The 16,307-nt window shown below is 42.3% G+C and overlaps 1 protein-coding gene across 5 annotated transcripts in view; it reads right to left on the bottom strand.

Moving 5' to 3' along the window:
* Positions 1-16,307, bottom strand: part of dpys (dihydropyrimidinase) — a 119,595-nt gene that overhangs the window by 89,261 nt on the left and 14,027 nt on the right. For all 5 annotated transcript variants that reach the window (XM_087986347.1, XM_043688418.2, XM_087986348.1 and 2 more), the window contains one exon: positions 10,931-11,120. In XM_087986347.1, coding sequence (XP_087842473.1) covers positions 10,931-11,120 — 190 coding nt within the window. The remainder of the gene's footprint in view (positions 1-10,930; positions 11,121-16,307) is intronic.

Genomic DNA, 16,307 nt, shown 5'->3' on the forward strand with positions numbered 1-16,307 from the left:
TCCCACTACTTCACCTGATGATGCAACAGTGCTTTGAAAGCTTGTGATTTCAAATAAACCTGTTGGGACTATAACCTGGTGTTGTGTGTCTTCTGACCATACTTCATTATTTCAGCTGAGATCGGATGTCTGAGTGAAAGGCACAAGAAGGTCAGTAAGCAGTGGTCTCTACAGTCAACAGCAGTGTGTGCAGCAAAGCTCATAATTTTGTAAAGATCACTTATTTTGGACCCAGGACTAAAATGGGAAAACAAAGGAAACTGGGTCAGAAGATATTTGCAACTTTAAAACCAACGTCCTGGAGCAGATTATATACAATGTTGCCTTATTGGTACAGTGGGCAAAAGAGGTTCGGATAAATCGGCACTGCCTGTGTGTTTAGGGAATTCTGACCAGGGACAGACAGTTTTTGATTAGCTTTTCAAGGTTGGGTCAGGAGAGTTCTGCACAGCAACGACCTTGATTTCAACCTGCATATTGATTGGTCTAACCAAAGTGGTAACACTGTGATGGAGGAGAACTTCCTGGAACATATGGGGGATGGTTTCCTCAATCAATATGTTGAAGTACCAACTCGAGAGCAGGACATCCTAGACTATGCATTGTGTAATGAGACAGGATTAATTAACAACCTTGTGGAGTGAGATCCTTTGGGCAAGAGTGACCATAATATAGTAGAATTCTTCATTAAGATGAAGAGTGACAAAGTTAAGTCTGAGACCAGGGCCCTGAACTTAAAGAAAGCTAAGTTTGACATTGAGGTATGCTTTGGCTAGGATAAGCTGGCCAAGTGTACTAAAGGGATTGATGGTGTATTGTGCAATGGCAGACATTTAAAGAGCATCTGGATGAACTTCAACAATTGTATATCCCTGCCTGGGATAAGAGTAAAACAGGAAAGGTGACTCAACCATGACTAACAAGGGAAATCAGGGAGAGTGTTAAAGCCAAGGATGAGGTTTATAAATTGGCCAGAAAAAACCAACAAACCTGATGACTGTGAGAAATTTAAAATTCAGCAGAGGAAGACAAAGAGTTTAATTTGGAAGGGGAAAACAGAAGATGAGTAAGATTGCAGAAAATATAAACATTGACTGCAAAAACATCCATAGATACGTAAAGAAAAAAGACTGGTGAAGACAAATGTAGATCCCTTACAGTTAGAATCAAGTGAATTCATAATGGCCAACAAAGAGACGGCAGACCAGGTGAATAAATACTTTGGATCTGCCTTCACTAAGGAGGGCACAAATAACCTTCTGGAAATACTAGGGACAGGGGCTCAAGCATGAAGAAGGAACTGAAGGAAATCCTTTATTCATCAATTAAATGGTATTGGTGAAATTGATGGGAATAAAACCTGTTAGGTCCCTTGGGACTGATGCTCCACATCCTAGAGTACTTAAGGAAGTAGCTCTAGAAATAGAAATAATTTTCAGCATCCTATAGACTTTGGAAGAGTTCTATAAGATTGGAGGGTAGCTAAAATAACCGCACTTCTTAAAAATGGAGGGAGAGAAACTGGGGAATTATGGACCGGTTAGCCTGACATTGCTGATGGAGAAACTGCTGGAGTTAATAATTAAATATGTAATAATTGAGCATTTGGAAAGTTGTGATAGGATCAGTCCAACTCAGCATGAATTCTCTAAAGGGAAATCATGCTTGACAAATCTTCTCAAATTTAAGGATGTGACCAGTAGAGTGGACAAGAGTGAATCAGTGGATGTTGTTTATCAGGACTTTCAAAAGGCTTTTGACAAGGTCCCACACAAGAGATTAGTGAGCAAAATTTAAAGCTTGGCATTTGAGGTAAATTATTCATGTGGATAGAGAACTGGTTGGAAGATTGGTAAAGGAGCCAAGAGAAAGAATTCATTGAGTGTATTTGGAACAGTTTCTTAATGATTAGATTCCCCACAGTGTGGAAACAGGACCTTCAGTCCAACATGTCCACACCGACCCTCCGAAGAGCAACCCACACAGACCCATTTCCCTACATTTACCCCTGACTAATGCGCCTAACACTATGGGTAATTTACCATGCTCAATTCACCTCACCTGCACATCTTTGGACTATGGGAGGAAACCGGAGCACCCGGAGGAAGCCGACGCAGACACAGGGAGGATGTCCAAACTCCACATAGGACAGTCACCCGCGGCTGAAATCAAATCTTGGACTCTGGTGCTGTGAGGCAGCAGTGCTAACCACTGAGCCACCATGTTTCCTGGAACAGAGTGTTGTGGATCCAATCAATTATAAGGTTATTTTAGATCTGGTAATGTGTAATGATGCAGAATTAATAACAGGGAAAGTAAACATAATAACTATCATTAGTGAAAATGTACTATGGAAATTAATGGGGATAAAGGCCAATATAGAGTAGCTTTAGAGATAGTGGGTGCATTAGTAATTATCTCCTAAGATGCTTAGATTTGCAAAAAGTTATAGAGGATTAGAAATCTCGCTAAACTGCTCATTCATTAAGAGGAAACAAAAAAAGTAAGTACAGGCAAATAAGCTTAATGTGTCATTGGGAAAATGTTAGAGTTTATTATCAAAGATGGAGCACCACAACATTTTGAAATCAAGCAGAGTTAACATGGTTCATTGATAAATTTATTACAATTTTTTTTAAAAAAGTAACAAGCAGGATAGATAAAGGGTAGATAAAGGGCAGGATAGATATCAGATGTAATGTATGTAATATCCCAGATATGGAGGGACTTTCTTATGAGAGATTGAGCAGGTTGGGCTTGTACCCATTGCAATTTAGAAGCATGAAAAGACAGCATCTTGAAGTTCAAGTTTCTTCAGGTCTTGACAGGGTAGAGATGCAAAAATGATTTTCCATGTGGGAGCGTCTAGGATCAGAGGGCATAATCTTAGAGTAAGAAGTCACCCATTATAACAGAGATGAGAAAGAATTTCTCCTCTTAGAGAGTATTCAGTCTTTGAAATTCTTTACCGTGGAGGGCTCTTGTGTCATTCAGTATATTCAACACTGAGATAAGACAGATTTTTAATCAGTGAGGAAATCAAGGGATATGGGAATAAGATAGCAAAGTGCAGTTGAGGATTATGTGATTACCCATGGTATCATTGAATGGTGGAGCAGTCTTGATAGGCTGAATGGCCTACTTTTGCTCCTACATCTTATGATCTTATTCAAACAATTGACCAGACTGGGTTCAATTGACTGAAAAAAAGTTTGAAATATGGCCTCAGTGAAACAGTTTGAGAAGTTAGATAAATGTGATACCACTTATGAAGGAGACAAGAAGTGGTGCTGCAAATAAAATAAATCCAACAGAGATTCGGAGAAGAACCTTTGTCCAGACAGTATGTAGAGCTCATCACTGTTAGTAATTGAGGTAAACAACAAAAATATATTTAAGGGGAAGCTGGATAAAGACATGAGGGAACGAAAAATACTTATGTAAAGAATATTCTTTAAACCCAAGTCATGAACACCACAGCGTACCTCCCTCCAATCTGAAAAAATACAAACATACAGCAGAACCTACCTTAGTAGGGTATATGGTATAAAAACAGAAAATGCTGGAGCAAAACAGTCCTAAAATAATGGGCTGGGTTTTACGTACATCAGGAATGACTGATGAAGGGTTTTTGCCTGAAACATCGATTCTCCTGCTCCTTGGACGCTGCCTGACCTGCTGTGCTTTTCCAGCACCACACTCTCGACTTGTAAAAGTGCACCCGTGTCTGATAATACACTGTCCATTTTGGCATGAGTTTAAAAGTGGAAAGAACTACCTATGGGCATCAAGGCATTCTCTCTGATACAAGGCACTCTCTGAAAATAGTAATCTACTTCCTTCCTATTATCTACTCATCAAAACTCACCATTCTCTGAAGCTGGCAAAACCTTCCTCAACCAACACCCTGGACATAGCTCACTTTGGGAACCATGCTTTATGCCTCATGTTGTTCCTTCAGTACTGATGGCATCCAATAGCAAACTGAGAGAGAAAACCTTCGGGTTGTCAGGTGTATGTTGATTTTAACGAATACAGAGGGTCTTTTAAAGAAATAGCTTTAAGCTAAGAAATAACTTTGAGTATTATAGCTGACCATGAAAGAAGCAGGAGGGGCATTTCGCAATAAGCTCATAGTTTGTAGGTCCGCTTTTTGGACTATCAAAATAGTAAAGGATGATCTCAGAAGTCAGAAGGTTAGAAAAGAAAAGAGGAACTGGACAAAATAATAGGAAGGTTGTAACAAACAAGGACAGCCAAATAAGGCAGATTTGGAGAAAAACGAGTGAGGTAATTAATAAGTATGATCGGCTTAGGCTTGGGAGTAGGGAATTAACAGATAAAGGAATAACGGATGCAAGTAATAACCAAATAAGGGGATATCGTGAAATAGACACTTATGATAGGTTCATTGCTAATTGTAGGGGTGTCAAGAGACCCCTCAGAAAAGTATTAAAAATCTCTGTATTTTACTGTCAGGTGTGTCTCTCCTTGCAGAGCCAACCATCTTTAAAGATGTTCGAATAAATGTCTACTTCGGAACTCTTTGACTCAGACTGAAAATTATTGATTAAGTGGGGTTCGTTTCTCACAAAACTCTGGGTGCAGCCAGGACTGCTGCAGCTGACAGCTAACCAGGTTGGCTGAGAGCATGATTTGCTCCTCAGCAAGAGGTGAAAGTCCCATTCTGTTCTTACTGTTGCTGCCCACAAAGCATTATTGCTTCAGAGCATAATCTCTCTCTTGACTGACCCAGATTAGGGGAGGGGATGCCCTGAGCAGTCTATTCTCCGCAAACCCTAATCCACCACGTAATTGCCCATAGTGTGCAAGGATGTGTTGGTTAGGTGCATTAGTCAGGGGTAAATGTAGGGTAATAGGGGAATGGGTCTGGGAGAGTTATTGTTCGACGACTGGTGTGGACTTATTGGGCCAAATGGCCTGTTTCCACACTGTAGGTATTCTATTCTAAGAACAACACACTGAGGAATCTACAAAAAAATGGACAGATAACCAGGTTTGACCTACAAAGAATGAAACCTGAAAGCAACAACACTCCCAGATTCTGTGGGCTACCTAAAGTACACAAACCAGACATCCCACTCAGATCCATAGTATCACTACCAGGGACACCATCACACAAACTGGCTAAAGAACTACAGCAGAAACTGAAACACCTGATCAGCGGATCCAGACACTCTATACAATCAACACAGGAATTCTTGGACATCATCAGAACTATACACATAGACAAGGAAGAAACTATGGTCTCATTCGATGTAACGGCACTGTTCACCTCTATCGACAAAACCCTAGCCAGAGAAACAATAGCCAACCTGCTGGACATACAGAACAGACAACAGGACGTTGAACCTATCAAAGACTGCATACTCAAACTACTGGACCTGTGCCTCACAACACACTTCACATTCAACAACCAAATATATGAACAAATCAACGGCACACCCATGGGCTCACCCATCTCTGGACTCATAGCAGAAGTGGAATGCAAAGATTAGAACAAACAGTCTTACTGCAAATTCAACCCAAACTCTGGGTCAGATATGTGGATGACACCTTTGTAATCATTAAAAACACAGGAATAGAGAACACACACCGGATCATCAACGCCACACTCACAGGAATCCGATTCACTAGAGAGGAAGAAAAGAACAACCAACTCCCATTCCTATCCGTGACGGTACAGAGAACACCTAATGGAGAATTCACCACAAAGGTATACAGGAAAGCCACACACACAGACCAAGTCCTGAACTACGAAAGCAACCACCCCAACACACACAAAAAAAGTTGCATCAAGACACTATTTAAAAGGGCCACAACACACTGCAATACACCAGAACTGCAAAAAGATGAAGAAGGACACCTATACAATGTATTCACCAAAAACGGATATCCGCGCAATTTCATCAACAGATGCCTAACGGAAAGACAACGGAATGAGGACATGCCGCAACCCAAAGGACTAGCCACACTACCATACATCAAGAGCATTTCCGAACTGACAGCCAGACTACTGCAACCACTAGGACTCATAACAGCACACAAACCAACAGCCACTTTCAGACAACAACTCACCAGAACGAAGGACCCAGCATGAGCAAAACCAATGTAGTGTACAAAATCCCATGCAAGGACTGCACAAAAACACTACATAGGACAAACAGGAAGACAGCTAACGATCCACATCCATGAACACCAACTAGCCACGAAACGACATGACCAGCTATCCTTAGTAGCCACACATACAGATGACAAGCAACATGAATTCGACTGGGACAACACTACTATTATAGGACAAGCCAAACAGAGAACAGCCAGGGAATTCCTAGAGGCATGGCACTCATCCACAGATTCAATCAATAAGCACATCGACCTGGACCCAATATACCGACCACTGCAACGGACAGCTGGAACTGACAACCGGAAGCGGCAGATTCAAACCACTACAAATGCTGGAGGAAAGATCACAGAAGTGCTTCACAGGAGGCTCCCAAGCACTGAGGATGTCACCTAGACAGGGGACGAAATGTCTGCAACACAAATTCCCAGTTCGGCGAACAGAACCACAACAACGAGCACCCGAGCTACAAATCTTCTCACAAACTTTGAGTATTCTATTCTAAATTGGTTGAACATAATTTGCCTTTAACTCATCCATCCTGATTTCTTGACTAAAGGTCATTGAAATGGTAACTGTTTCTCTCTTTAGAGAAGCTACCTAAAAAAGGGTAAGATTTTCCTAGCACCTCTGTGTTTTTATTTCAGAATTCCATCAGATGTAGTAGTTTACTTTTGTGTTAATGAAATTTCAGATCTTGGAAAGATAATTTGCAATGTAAATGCAATGCAGATTTTCATATAACTATTTATAAAGCTCCTGGTGGCTCCTATCCATTATAAACTGAACCCATGAATAAATCAGCCCAAGCTTGAGCTGAAGACAAGACAAAGGAAGCAATAAGGAGAAAGTCAGGATTGCAGATGCTGGAAATCAGAGTTGATAGTGTGGTGCTGGAAAAGCACAGCAGATCAGGTAGCATCCGAGGAGGAGAATCGACTGATGCTGCCTTGACCTGCTGCGCTTTTTCAGCAGCACATGACTCATGACTCTGATCTCCAGCATCTGCAGTCCTCACTTTCACCTAGTTGATTTTAACCTTACAGCGAAGCCTCTTCCAAGGATGCCTACATTGAAGAAGTTCTCCTCTCTCTACAAGGATCTCAATGAGTCTCTCTCTCACTCTCTCTCACTTCAATCCCCTCTGCCCTGAAGCTCTTCAGCTATGTCTTGAAGCAGACTCGCTGCCACAGCCACATCTCCTTCGTCAGTGCCAGCCTATGGAACCAACTGATCTTGCATGGATTCTGGACTACGTTCAGAGCAGCACAACTTGGACCTGAACAGGACAACCAGTACCTACTACAAACTCAAAACCTCTAGAAATGGTTCTTCTTGCAGCTCCTCCACTCCACACTCACAGCCATGCTTCGCCACCTACTCTCTCCACAGGCAGTTCTGTTCCAGCTCAGGGCCACAATCAGCCAGACCTGCAAAGGATCTCTGCTGTTTTACATCCTCAAAAATCCCCACTCAAATCTGGATTCCAGAGAGACTCCTTTGTCAGATCCACACCCCCCACCAACTCACACCCCTCCACCGCCGGCTACTTCCCCTGCCACCACAGGAATTGAAAAACCTGTGCCCACACCTTGCCCCCCAATCTCCGTCCAAGCCCCAAAAGGTCTTTCCACATCTGACAGAAATTTACCTGTACTTCCACGCACGTTATCTACTGTATCCCGTTGCACCCGATGTGGTCTCCTCTACATCGAGGAGACAGGATGCCAACTTTCGGATTGTTTCAGAGAACATCTTTGGACACCTACATTAACCAACCCAACCACCACGTGGCTGAACATTTTAACTTCCCCTCCCACTCCTCTAAGGACATGCAGGTCATTGGCCTCCTCCATTGCCAAACCCTCACCACCTGACATCTGGAGGAAGAATGCCTCATCTTCCCCCATGGGACCGTGCAACATACAGGATCAATGTGGATTTCACCAGTTTCCTCATTTCCCCTCCTTCCACCTTATCCCAGTCCCAAGCCTCCAACTTTGCACTGCCCCCTTGACCGGTCCTACCTGTCCATCTTCCTTTCTTCCCACCCATCTGCTCCATCCTTCCCGCCAACCTATTACTTCCACCCGCACCTTCATCTACCTATCACATTCCCAGTTACCTTCCCCCAAACCCACACTCCTCCTATTTATCTCTCAGCCCCCCCTGGCCCACACGCCTCATTCCTGATGAAGGGCTTATGCCTGAAACGTCGACTCTTGATAAGATGTGTAGGTCAGTTTGATGATAAGTATGTAAGTTAGCTCGCTAAGCTGGAGAATTTGTTCTCAGACTTTTTGTCACCACACTAGGTAACATCAGTGAGAGTCTCTTGTGAAGTGGTGAGGATATACCCCGCCTCTCTATTTATAAGTCTTGGATTCTTAAGGTGGGTGATGTCATTTCTGGTTCTTTTTTCAAGGGAAGGTAGGTAGAATCTAAATCAATGTGTTTACTGATGGAGTTCTAGTTAGATTGCCATGCCTCTAAGTATTCTTGTGCATATATTTGTTTCGCCTGTGCTAGGATGTGTGTGTTGTCCCAGTTAAAGTGGTTTCCTTCTTTGTCTGTATGTATGGAAACTAGTGATAGTGGGCTGTGTCTTTTGGTGGCTAGTTGGTGTTTGTATAACCTGATGGCAAGTCTCTTGCTTGTCTGTGCGATGTAGTGCTTTTTATAGTTCTTGCATGGTATCTTGAAAATGACATTAGATTTGTTGGTAGTAGCTAATGGATCCTTTAGTTTCATTAGTCACTGTTTAAGTATGTTGGTAAGTTTGTGGACTATCATTGAGTCTGGAAGTCATTTCTGATATTTCTTTGATGTAAGATAATGTGGCTAAAGTTTTAGGTTGCTTTGTGCACTCTTGTTTGGGTTTGTTTCTGAGGAATCGACGGATTGTGCTTATTGGGTATCTGTTTTTCTTGAAAACGTTATATGGATTTTTTCTTCTGCTTTTTGTGATTCTTGGGTGCTGCAGTGTGATGTAGCTCATTGAAATAATACCTGATGCAGCTCTGTTTGTGTGTGTTGGGATGATTGCTTCTGAAATAAAGTATTTGTTCTGTGTTTGTTGTTTTTCTATAGATTCTGGTTTGAAGTTCTCTGTTAACTGTATGTTGAACTATCACATCTAGGAGTGGGAGCCTGTTGTCGTTCTCCTCCTCTTTTGTGAATGTTATGCCTGTCAGGATAGTGTTGATGATGTTGTATGCTTCCTCTAATTTGTTCCATTTTGTGATAGAGTCATAGAGTCATAGAGATGTACAGCATGGAAACAGACCCTTTGGTCCAACCTGTCCATGCTGACCAGATATCCCAACCCAATCTAGTCCCACATGTCAGCGCCCGGCCCATATCCCTCCAAACCCTTCCTATTCATATACCCATTCAAATGCCTCTTAAATGTTGCAATTGTACCATATCCTCTGGCAGCTCATTCCATACGCATACCACCCTCTGCATGAAAAAGATGCCCCTTAGATCTCTTTTATATCTTTCCTCTCTCACCCTAAACCTATGCCCTCTAGTTCTGGACTCCCCGACCCCAGGGATGACAAAGGTATCATCTACTTTGTGGATCCAAAGTTTGGGTTGGATAGATGGGAGGCAGGTTGTTCAAGTCTCTGCATTACTACTTCTGCTATGAGACCTGATGTTGGTGGTCCTATAGGTGTTCCACTGACTTGTTTGGAGGTCTTGTTATGGAATGTGAAGTGGGTGGTGAGGCACAGGTCCATTAGCTTGAGGATATTGTCTTTGCTGATGGTGTTTGTGGTTCTGGTTTTCCTAGTAGTGATATCAGCGTTTCTTTGGCCAAGTCGATGTCAATTGATGTGAAGAGGGTTGTAATGTCAAAGGAGACCATTATTTCGCCCTCTTGGTGTCTTTGAAGGCGTTCAGGAATTCTTGGGTGAAGTAAACGGAGCGGCGTGAATCTTCAATTAGGTGTTTTAGTTTTTGGTGGAGTTCTTTGGCTAGTCTGTATGTTGATGTACCCAAGTAGGGAGATTACGGGTCTGAGGGGTGCACCAGGTTTTGTATTTTTGGTAAACCATAATAGTGTGGTGTGTTGGACCCATCAGGTTTCATACTTTGGAAGTCCTGTTTACTTCTCCTGATTTTTTCAGTTCTGTTAAAAAGGATGCGATTCTGTTTACTAGTTGTGGGGTCAGGTCTATCGCCACCTGCTAGTAAATTTTGGTATGTGCAAACAGAGTATTTGCCTTTTTAAGATAGTCAAAGGGTTAAACTACAATTACAAAGACATGAGTAAAAAGGACTTCCTTGCAGCATTTGAATTCACATTAAAAAATAACGATCTTTCAAAGGAAACACAGCAGACCATAAGACAAGGTATTGCACCTACATTAGGCTGAAAGAAAGAAAGGAAACACACTTAATGCTCAAGAAAGTAAAGCCTTTGAAAGACTAAATAAGACAAAAACATTGTAATAAGTCCTGCAGACAAGAGATGCATGACTGTTATGTTAAACAAATCTGACTATCTGTGAGCTTTAGTTCCAAGAATTCACTCTATAGAACCAAGGTGGGTAAGATTCACAAAGGATGATAAACTATGAGCATCATTTACTCCTTTGTCGGCAGCACCCATTAGAAATAAGGGATTCGTGTGTTAACTTGTCTGTCCAGTATGTAAATTATCATTGAAATGGAGGCAAGAAACATTTGAAAGTCGGGGGGGGGGGGGGGGGGAAGAAAAAAATACTGTTTTAGTCAAATTGGTTGAGAAAGAGAAAGAATGAAATGTCTATGGTTTCTCACCTTCTCTCCGTGCATTGACAATCACATTAGCAGCAGATTTACTCATTACGTGGACAATATAAAGTGGACAATTAATGCAACTGGCTATAGTAATCGCCCTTAGTGTGGCTTCAGCCTCCACCTGTTCAGGTCGACAAAGTTCGTGACCTTCAGGTCCAGTGATTCCCTGAGACAGTAACTTTTTCGCACCCTGAAATGAAAATGTGTCAAAAAGTAATTTTCCCATGTTATTGTAAACATATTCTCTAATAGAAGCATTTTGTATTAATATTATCTGGTGGATATTGAAGGGTACTGGGATATCAACAGTTTATTTATAATTCCAAAGTCCATTGCCAAATAGTATAATGCAATTTGTTTTACACAGAATTATTCCATTACGGAGATAAATTTATCTTCAGTGACATGGAAACATTATGTTTTCATTTTCTTCCCTTATATTCTTAATTTCCCAGAAACACCATTTCCTGACCAATTAATCAGGCAACAACCCTGTTCCAAAACTCCTTGTTAAAAATGTTCTGCAATAGACTGGAATGAACTGGAATGGAGTGAACATAAAAAAAACAGCTGAGGGCTGACCTTATTTAATTCTCACCCTCTCGACAGGGAAGCAGATTTACATCCAGTCTTTCTCCAGCAAGATAACCTCTCAAACAAATGGTGGAACAAAGACTGAAATTGCTGGAGGTACTCAGCAAGTTTGGCAGCAAGTTTGAAGAGAAAGTAGAGTTAATGTTACAAATCCAGTGAAAATTGTCAATAATGATGGAAGATCGCGGAACACCATCTGTGTGTGCCTCCACAAATGCTGCTTGATCTCCTATATATTGCCAACATTTTCTGTTTTATAGCTATTCAAATGGACCAATCGATCTCACATCTTAGTGTTTTGGTGCTGCCCAGTAGTACAGTTGCAACATGCATTAGTCTTAAAGTTACCAAAACACAGAGCTTAAGGTAGTCTGTGCAATTCAGAGTGCACTATGGAGCAGACCTTTGGTCCATTCCCATTTGTTTATTTCATTGAGAGAGAGAAATCACAAAATTTCAGCACTGGGAAATTAGATTAGATTACTTACAGTGTGGAAACAGGCCCTTCGGTCCAACAAGTCCACACCGACCCGCCGAAGAGCAACCCACCCAGATCCATTCCCCTACATTTACCCCTTCACCTAACACTATGGGCAATTTAGAATGTCCAATTCACCTAACCTGCACATCTTTGGACTGTGGGAGGAAACCGGACCACCTGGAGGAAACCCAGGCAGACACAGGGAGAATGTGCAAGCTCCACACAGACAGTTGCCCGAGGCGGGAAATGAACCTGGGTCTCTGGCACTGTGAGGCAGCAGTGCTAACCACTGTGCCGCTCAAATTGCAAATTAATGGGCAGTAAGGTGTATTTTGGGCATCCTGTGACAATTGAGAGTGTGTGGCAATGCATTGTACGAAGCAATATCACTTTTATGCAAGACCACGAGGTACGTAGTCAGTTCCATTTCCATTTGTAACACAAAGTTTTCCCTGGAATTCTCTAGGATCCAGGTTGCATCTCTTCTTCTTACTCAGCCATATGCTGGATCTTAGTGACAACAGCATGAGGTTAAAGACTATTCAAGTTTTTCACTGCCTCTCCGGATCGCCCTACTGTGTTGCTCGATTGATTGCCCAGCTACCTCCTGCTAATACTGGAAAGGTTAAAGCTTCCATTTTCAGCCGAAAACAAAGGTCCAAACCTTTGTTGCCAAATGAATTTCCATCCCAGCCACCATGGATGAATGGCAGTGTCCTATTCAAGAGAAGGCCAGTTAGCTAAGCTGACTGGTTTATTTACAATGCAAAGTGATGCCAACAGCATGGATCCAAATCCTGTACTGGCTGAGTTTACCTGAAGGACTTCTTCTCAACCTTTCAAATCTCAGCTTAAACCACCACCAGTTGTGTCTCTTAAATGATAGAGTAGCCCAATGGTCCAGTGGTACAATGGCGATTTTACTTATTTTATCCTACACTGCTACAACATAGCTGGTCAACACCCTACATCAGCCATGTGTCACTGAAACCCTCATTTGTACTTATGACTTTTTCAACTCAATTTATTTTTGCCAACCTTGCACTCTATGCTTTCTATTAACTTCAACTCAACTGAATTCTCATTTTCACCACGATGAGGTGGCTAAAATTTAAAGTCTCTGTCTAAAGTACTGCCTTCTCTAATTTCCTCCATATCAACAACCCCTCTCCACAAACCACTGGTTCTGTGCATCTAGACATAGACACAGATGTGCATGTGGACAGACACATCATATTATCACTGGCAGGTCCTGTGCCCTGAAATTCCTTTCCTCAGCCCCTTCAGACAGAAAATACCAACAGAGAAACTAGGAGCTGGAGTAGGCCATTCAGGCCTTCAAACCAGCTCCACTAATCAAGATAATCATGCTGATCCTCTATTTTAATACCATATTCCTGCTTTCTACCAATTCCCCTTCATGCTTTTAAAATCTAAATACTTATCTTTCTGAAATATATTCAATAAACTTTTCTAAATTCACAGGTTAAGGGCCTTTTTTAAATTCACAGGTTAATATTTATTGCCCTTCCCTAACTGCCCAGAGTTGAGTTGAGAGGAAGCCACACTGCTGCAGGTCTGAAGTCATGTTGCCCAGACCTGATAAGGATTCCAGTTTCCTTTTGTAAAGGACAACAGTGAACCAGATGTGTTTTTTCAACAATCACCATTTTGCAGCACGAGCAGTAAGAGCGAGGGCCGGGGGCTGCTGGCAAGGTAAATTTCCCATTTAAATACTTACCTTATGGAATCAGTGGCCTCCATGTTGCAGCAACAGGAGCAGTGAGAGTGAGGAGCTGAGTAGGAGCAGTCAAATTGTGCTCTGAGAAGATGAATGAACTGATAAATTGGCTAGTGGCTAAACTGGGAGAAGGCCAATGACAGCAAAATTTGGCAGGAGCTGGGCAATGTGGATTGGGAGCAGCTGATTGAGGGCAAATCCACATTTGATATGTGGGAGGCTTTTAAAGAGAGGTTGATTTAGAGTGCAGAAAGACATGTCCTTGTGAAAAGGAAGGAAAGAAATGGCAAGACTAGGGAACCATGGTTGACAGGTGAAATTGTGAGACTAGCTAAGAAGAAAAGAAAACATACATAAGATCTAGGCAATTGAAAACAGACGAAGCTTTGGAAGAATATCGGGAAAGTAGGACCAATCTGAACTGATGAACTACAAGGGCTAAAAGGGGTCTTGAGATATCTTTAGCAAAAAGGGTAAAAGAAAATCCCAAAGCTTTTTATTCATATATAAGGAGCAAGAAGGTAACTAGAGAAAATGTTGGCCCACTCAAGGACAAAGGAGGAAAGTTATGCATGAAGTGAGAGAGAATGGGTGAGATTCTTAATGAGTACTTTGCATCGGTATTCACCGAGGAGGAGGGCATGGCAGATGTTAAGGTTAGGGATAGGTGTTTGATTACTTTAGGTCAAGTTGACATTAGGAGGGAGGAAGTGTTGGGTATTCTAAAAGGTAGACAAGTCCCCAGATCCAGATGGGATCTATCCCAGGTTACTGAGGGAAGCGAGAGAGGAAATAGCTGGGTCCTTAACAGATATCTTTGCAGCATCCTTAAACATAGGTGTGGTCCTGGAGGACTGGAGAATTACTAATGTTGTCCCCTTGTTTAAAGAGGGTAGCAAGGATAATCAAAGTAATTGTAGACCGGTGAGTCTGACATCAGTGGTAAGGAAGCTGCTGGAGAAGGTACTGAGGGATACGATTTATTTACATTTTGAAGAAAATGGGCTTATCAGTGACAGACAGCATGGTTTTGTGCAGGGAAGGTCATGTCTTATCAACTTAATATAATTCTTTGAGGAAGTGACAAAGTTGATTGATGAGGGAAGGGCTTCAAGTAAGGCATCTGACAAGGTTCCCTGTGGTAGGCTGATGGAGAAAGTAAAGTCGCATAGGGTCCAGGGTGTACTAGCTAGATGGATAGAGAAGTGGCTGGGCAATGGGAGACAGCGTTGTAGGGGAAGAGAGTTTCTGAAAATGGAGAACTGTGACCAGTGGTGTTGCACAGGGATCTATGTTGGGACCACTGTTGTTTGTGATAAACATAAATGATCTGGAGGAAGGTACAAGTGGTCTGATTAGCAAGTTTGTAGATGACACTAAGATTGGCGGAGTAGCAGATAATGAAGAGGACATTCACAGAATGCAGCAGAATATAGATATATTGGAGAGTTGAGTGGAGAAATGGCAGGTGGAGTTCAATCGGGACAAATGAGAGGTAATGCATTTTTGAAGATCCAATTCTGGAGCAAACTATACGTTAAATGCAAAAGACCCTGGGAAAATTGATGTACGGAGAGATCTGGGTGTTCAGGTCCATTGTATCCTGAAGGTGGTATGCAGGTCGATAATGTGGTCAAGAAGGCATATGGCATGTTTTCCTTCATCGGACGGGGCATTGAGTACAAGAGTTGGCAGATCATTTTAGAGTTGTATAGCACTTTGGTTTGGCTACATTTGGAATACTGCATACAGTTCTGGTCACCACATTACTAGAAGGATGTGGATGCTTTGGAGAGAGTGCAGAGGAGGTTCACCAGGATGTTGCCTGGTATGCAGGGTGCTAGCTATGAAGAAGGACGGAGGTTGAGGGGGCACCTGATTGGGGTCTACAAAATCATGAGTGGTATAGGCAGGGTGGATAGCAAGAAGCTTTTTCCTAGAGTGGGTGACTCGATTACTAGGGGTCAAGAAAAGAGGGGAAACGTTTAAGGGAAATATGCGTGGAAAGTTCTTTACACAGAGGGTGCTGGGTGCCTGGAACATAAATGGGTAAAAAGCAGAAGGATACAGAAAATAGGCGACAGGTTTAGACTGAGGATCTGGATCAGCGCAGGCATGGAGGGCTGAAGGGCTTGTTCTTGTGCTGTAATTTTCTTTGTTCTTTGACATGGTTTCATGGTCAGACATTAATTCCAGATTCTTACTGAACTCAAATTCCGCCATCTGCTATAGTGAGATTCAATCTCAGGTCCACCGGCATCACTCCCCACCTCTTCCTCCGCTACATTGATGACTGCATTGGCACCATGTTGTGCTCCCGCGAGGAGTTTGAGCAATTCATCAACTTCACCAACACATTCCACCCTGACTTTAAATTTACCTGGACCATCTCTGACACGTCCCTCCCCTTCCTGGATCTCTCCATTTCCATTAATGACGACCGACTTGCCACTGACATTTTTTACAAACCCACCGACTCCCACAGCTACCTGGATTACACCTCTTCCCACCCTACCTCCTGCAAAAATGCCATCCCGTACTCCCAATTCCTCCGCCTCTGC

The sequence above is a fragment of the Chiloscyllium plagiosum genome, unplaced genomic scaffold (assembly GCF_037043375.1).
Source record: "Chiloscyllium plagiosum isolate Xiang-an unplaced genomic scaffold, Cpla_swu_hap1 HiC_scaffold_4, whole genome shotgun sequence".
Taxonomy (NCBI): domain Eukaryota; kingdom Metazoa; phylum Chordata; class Chondrichthyes; order Orectolobiformes; family Hemiscylliidae; genus Chiloscyllium; species Chiloscyllium plagiosum.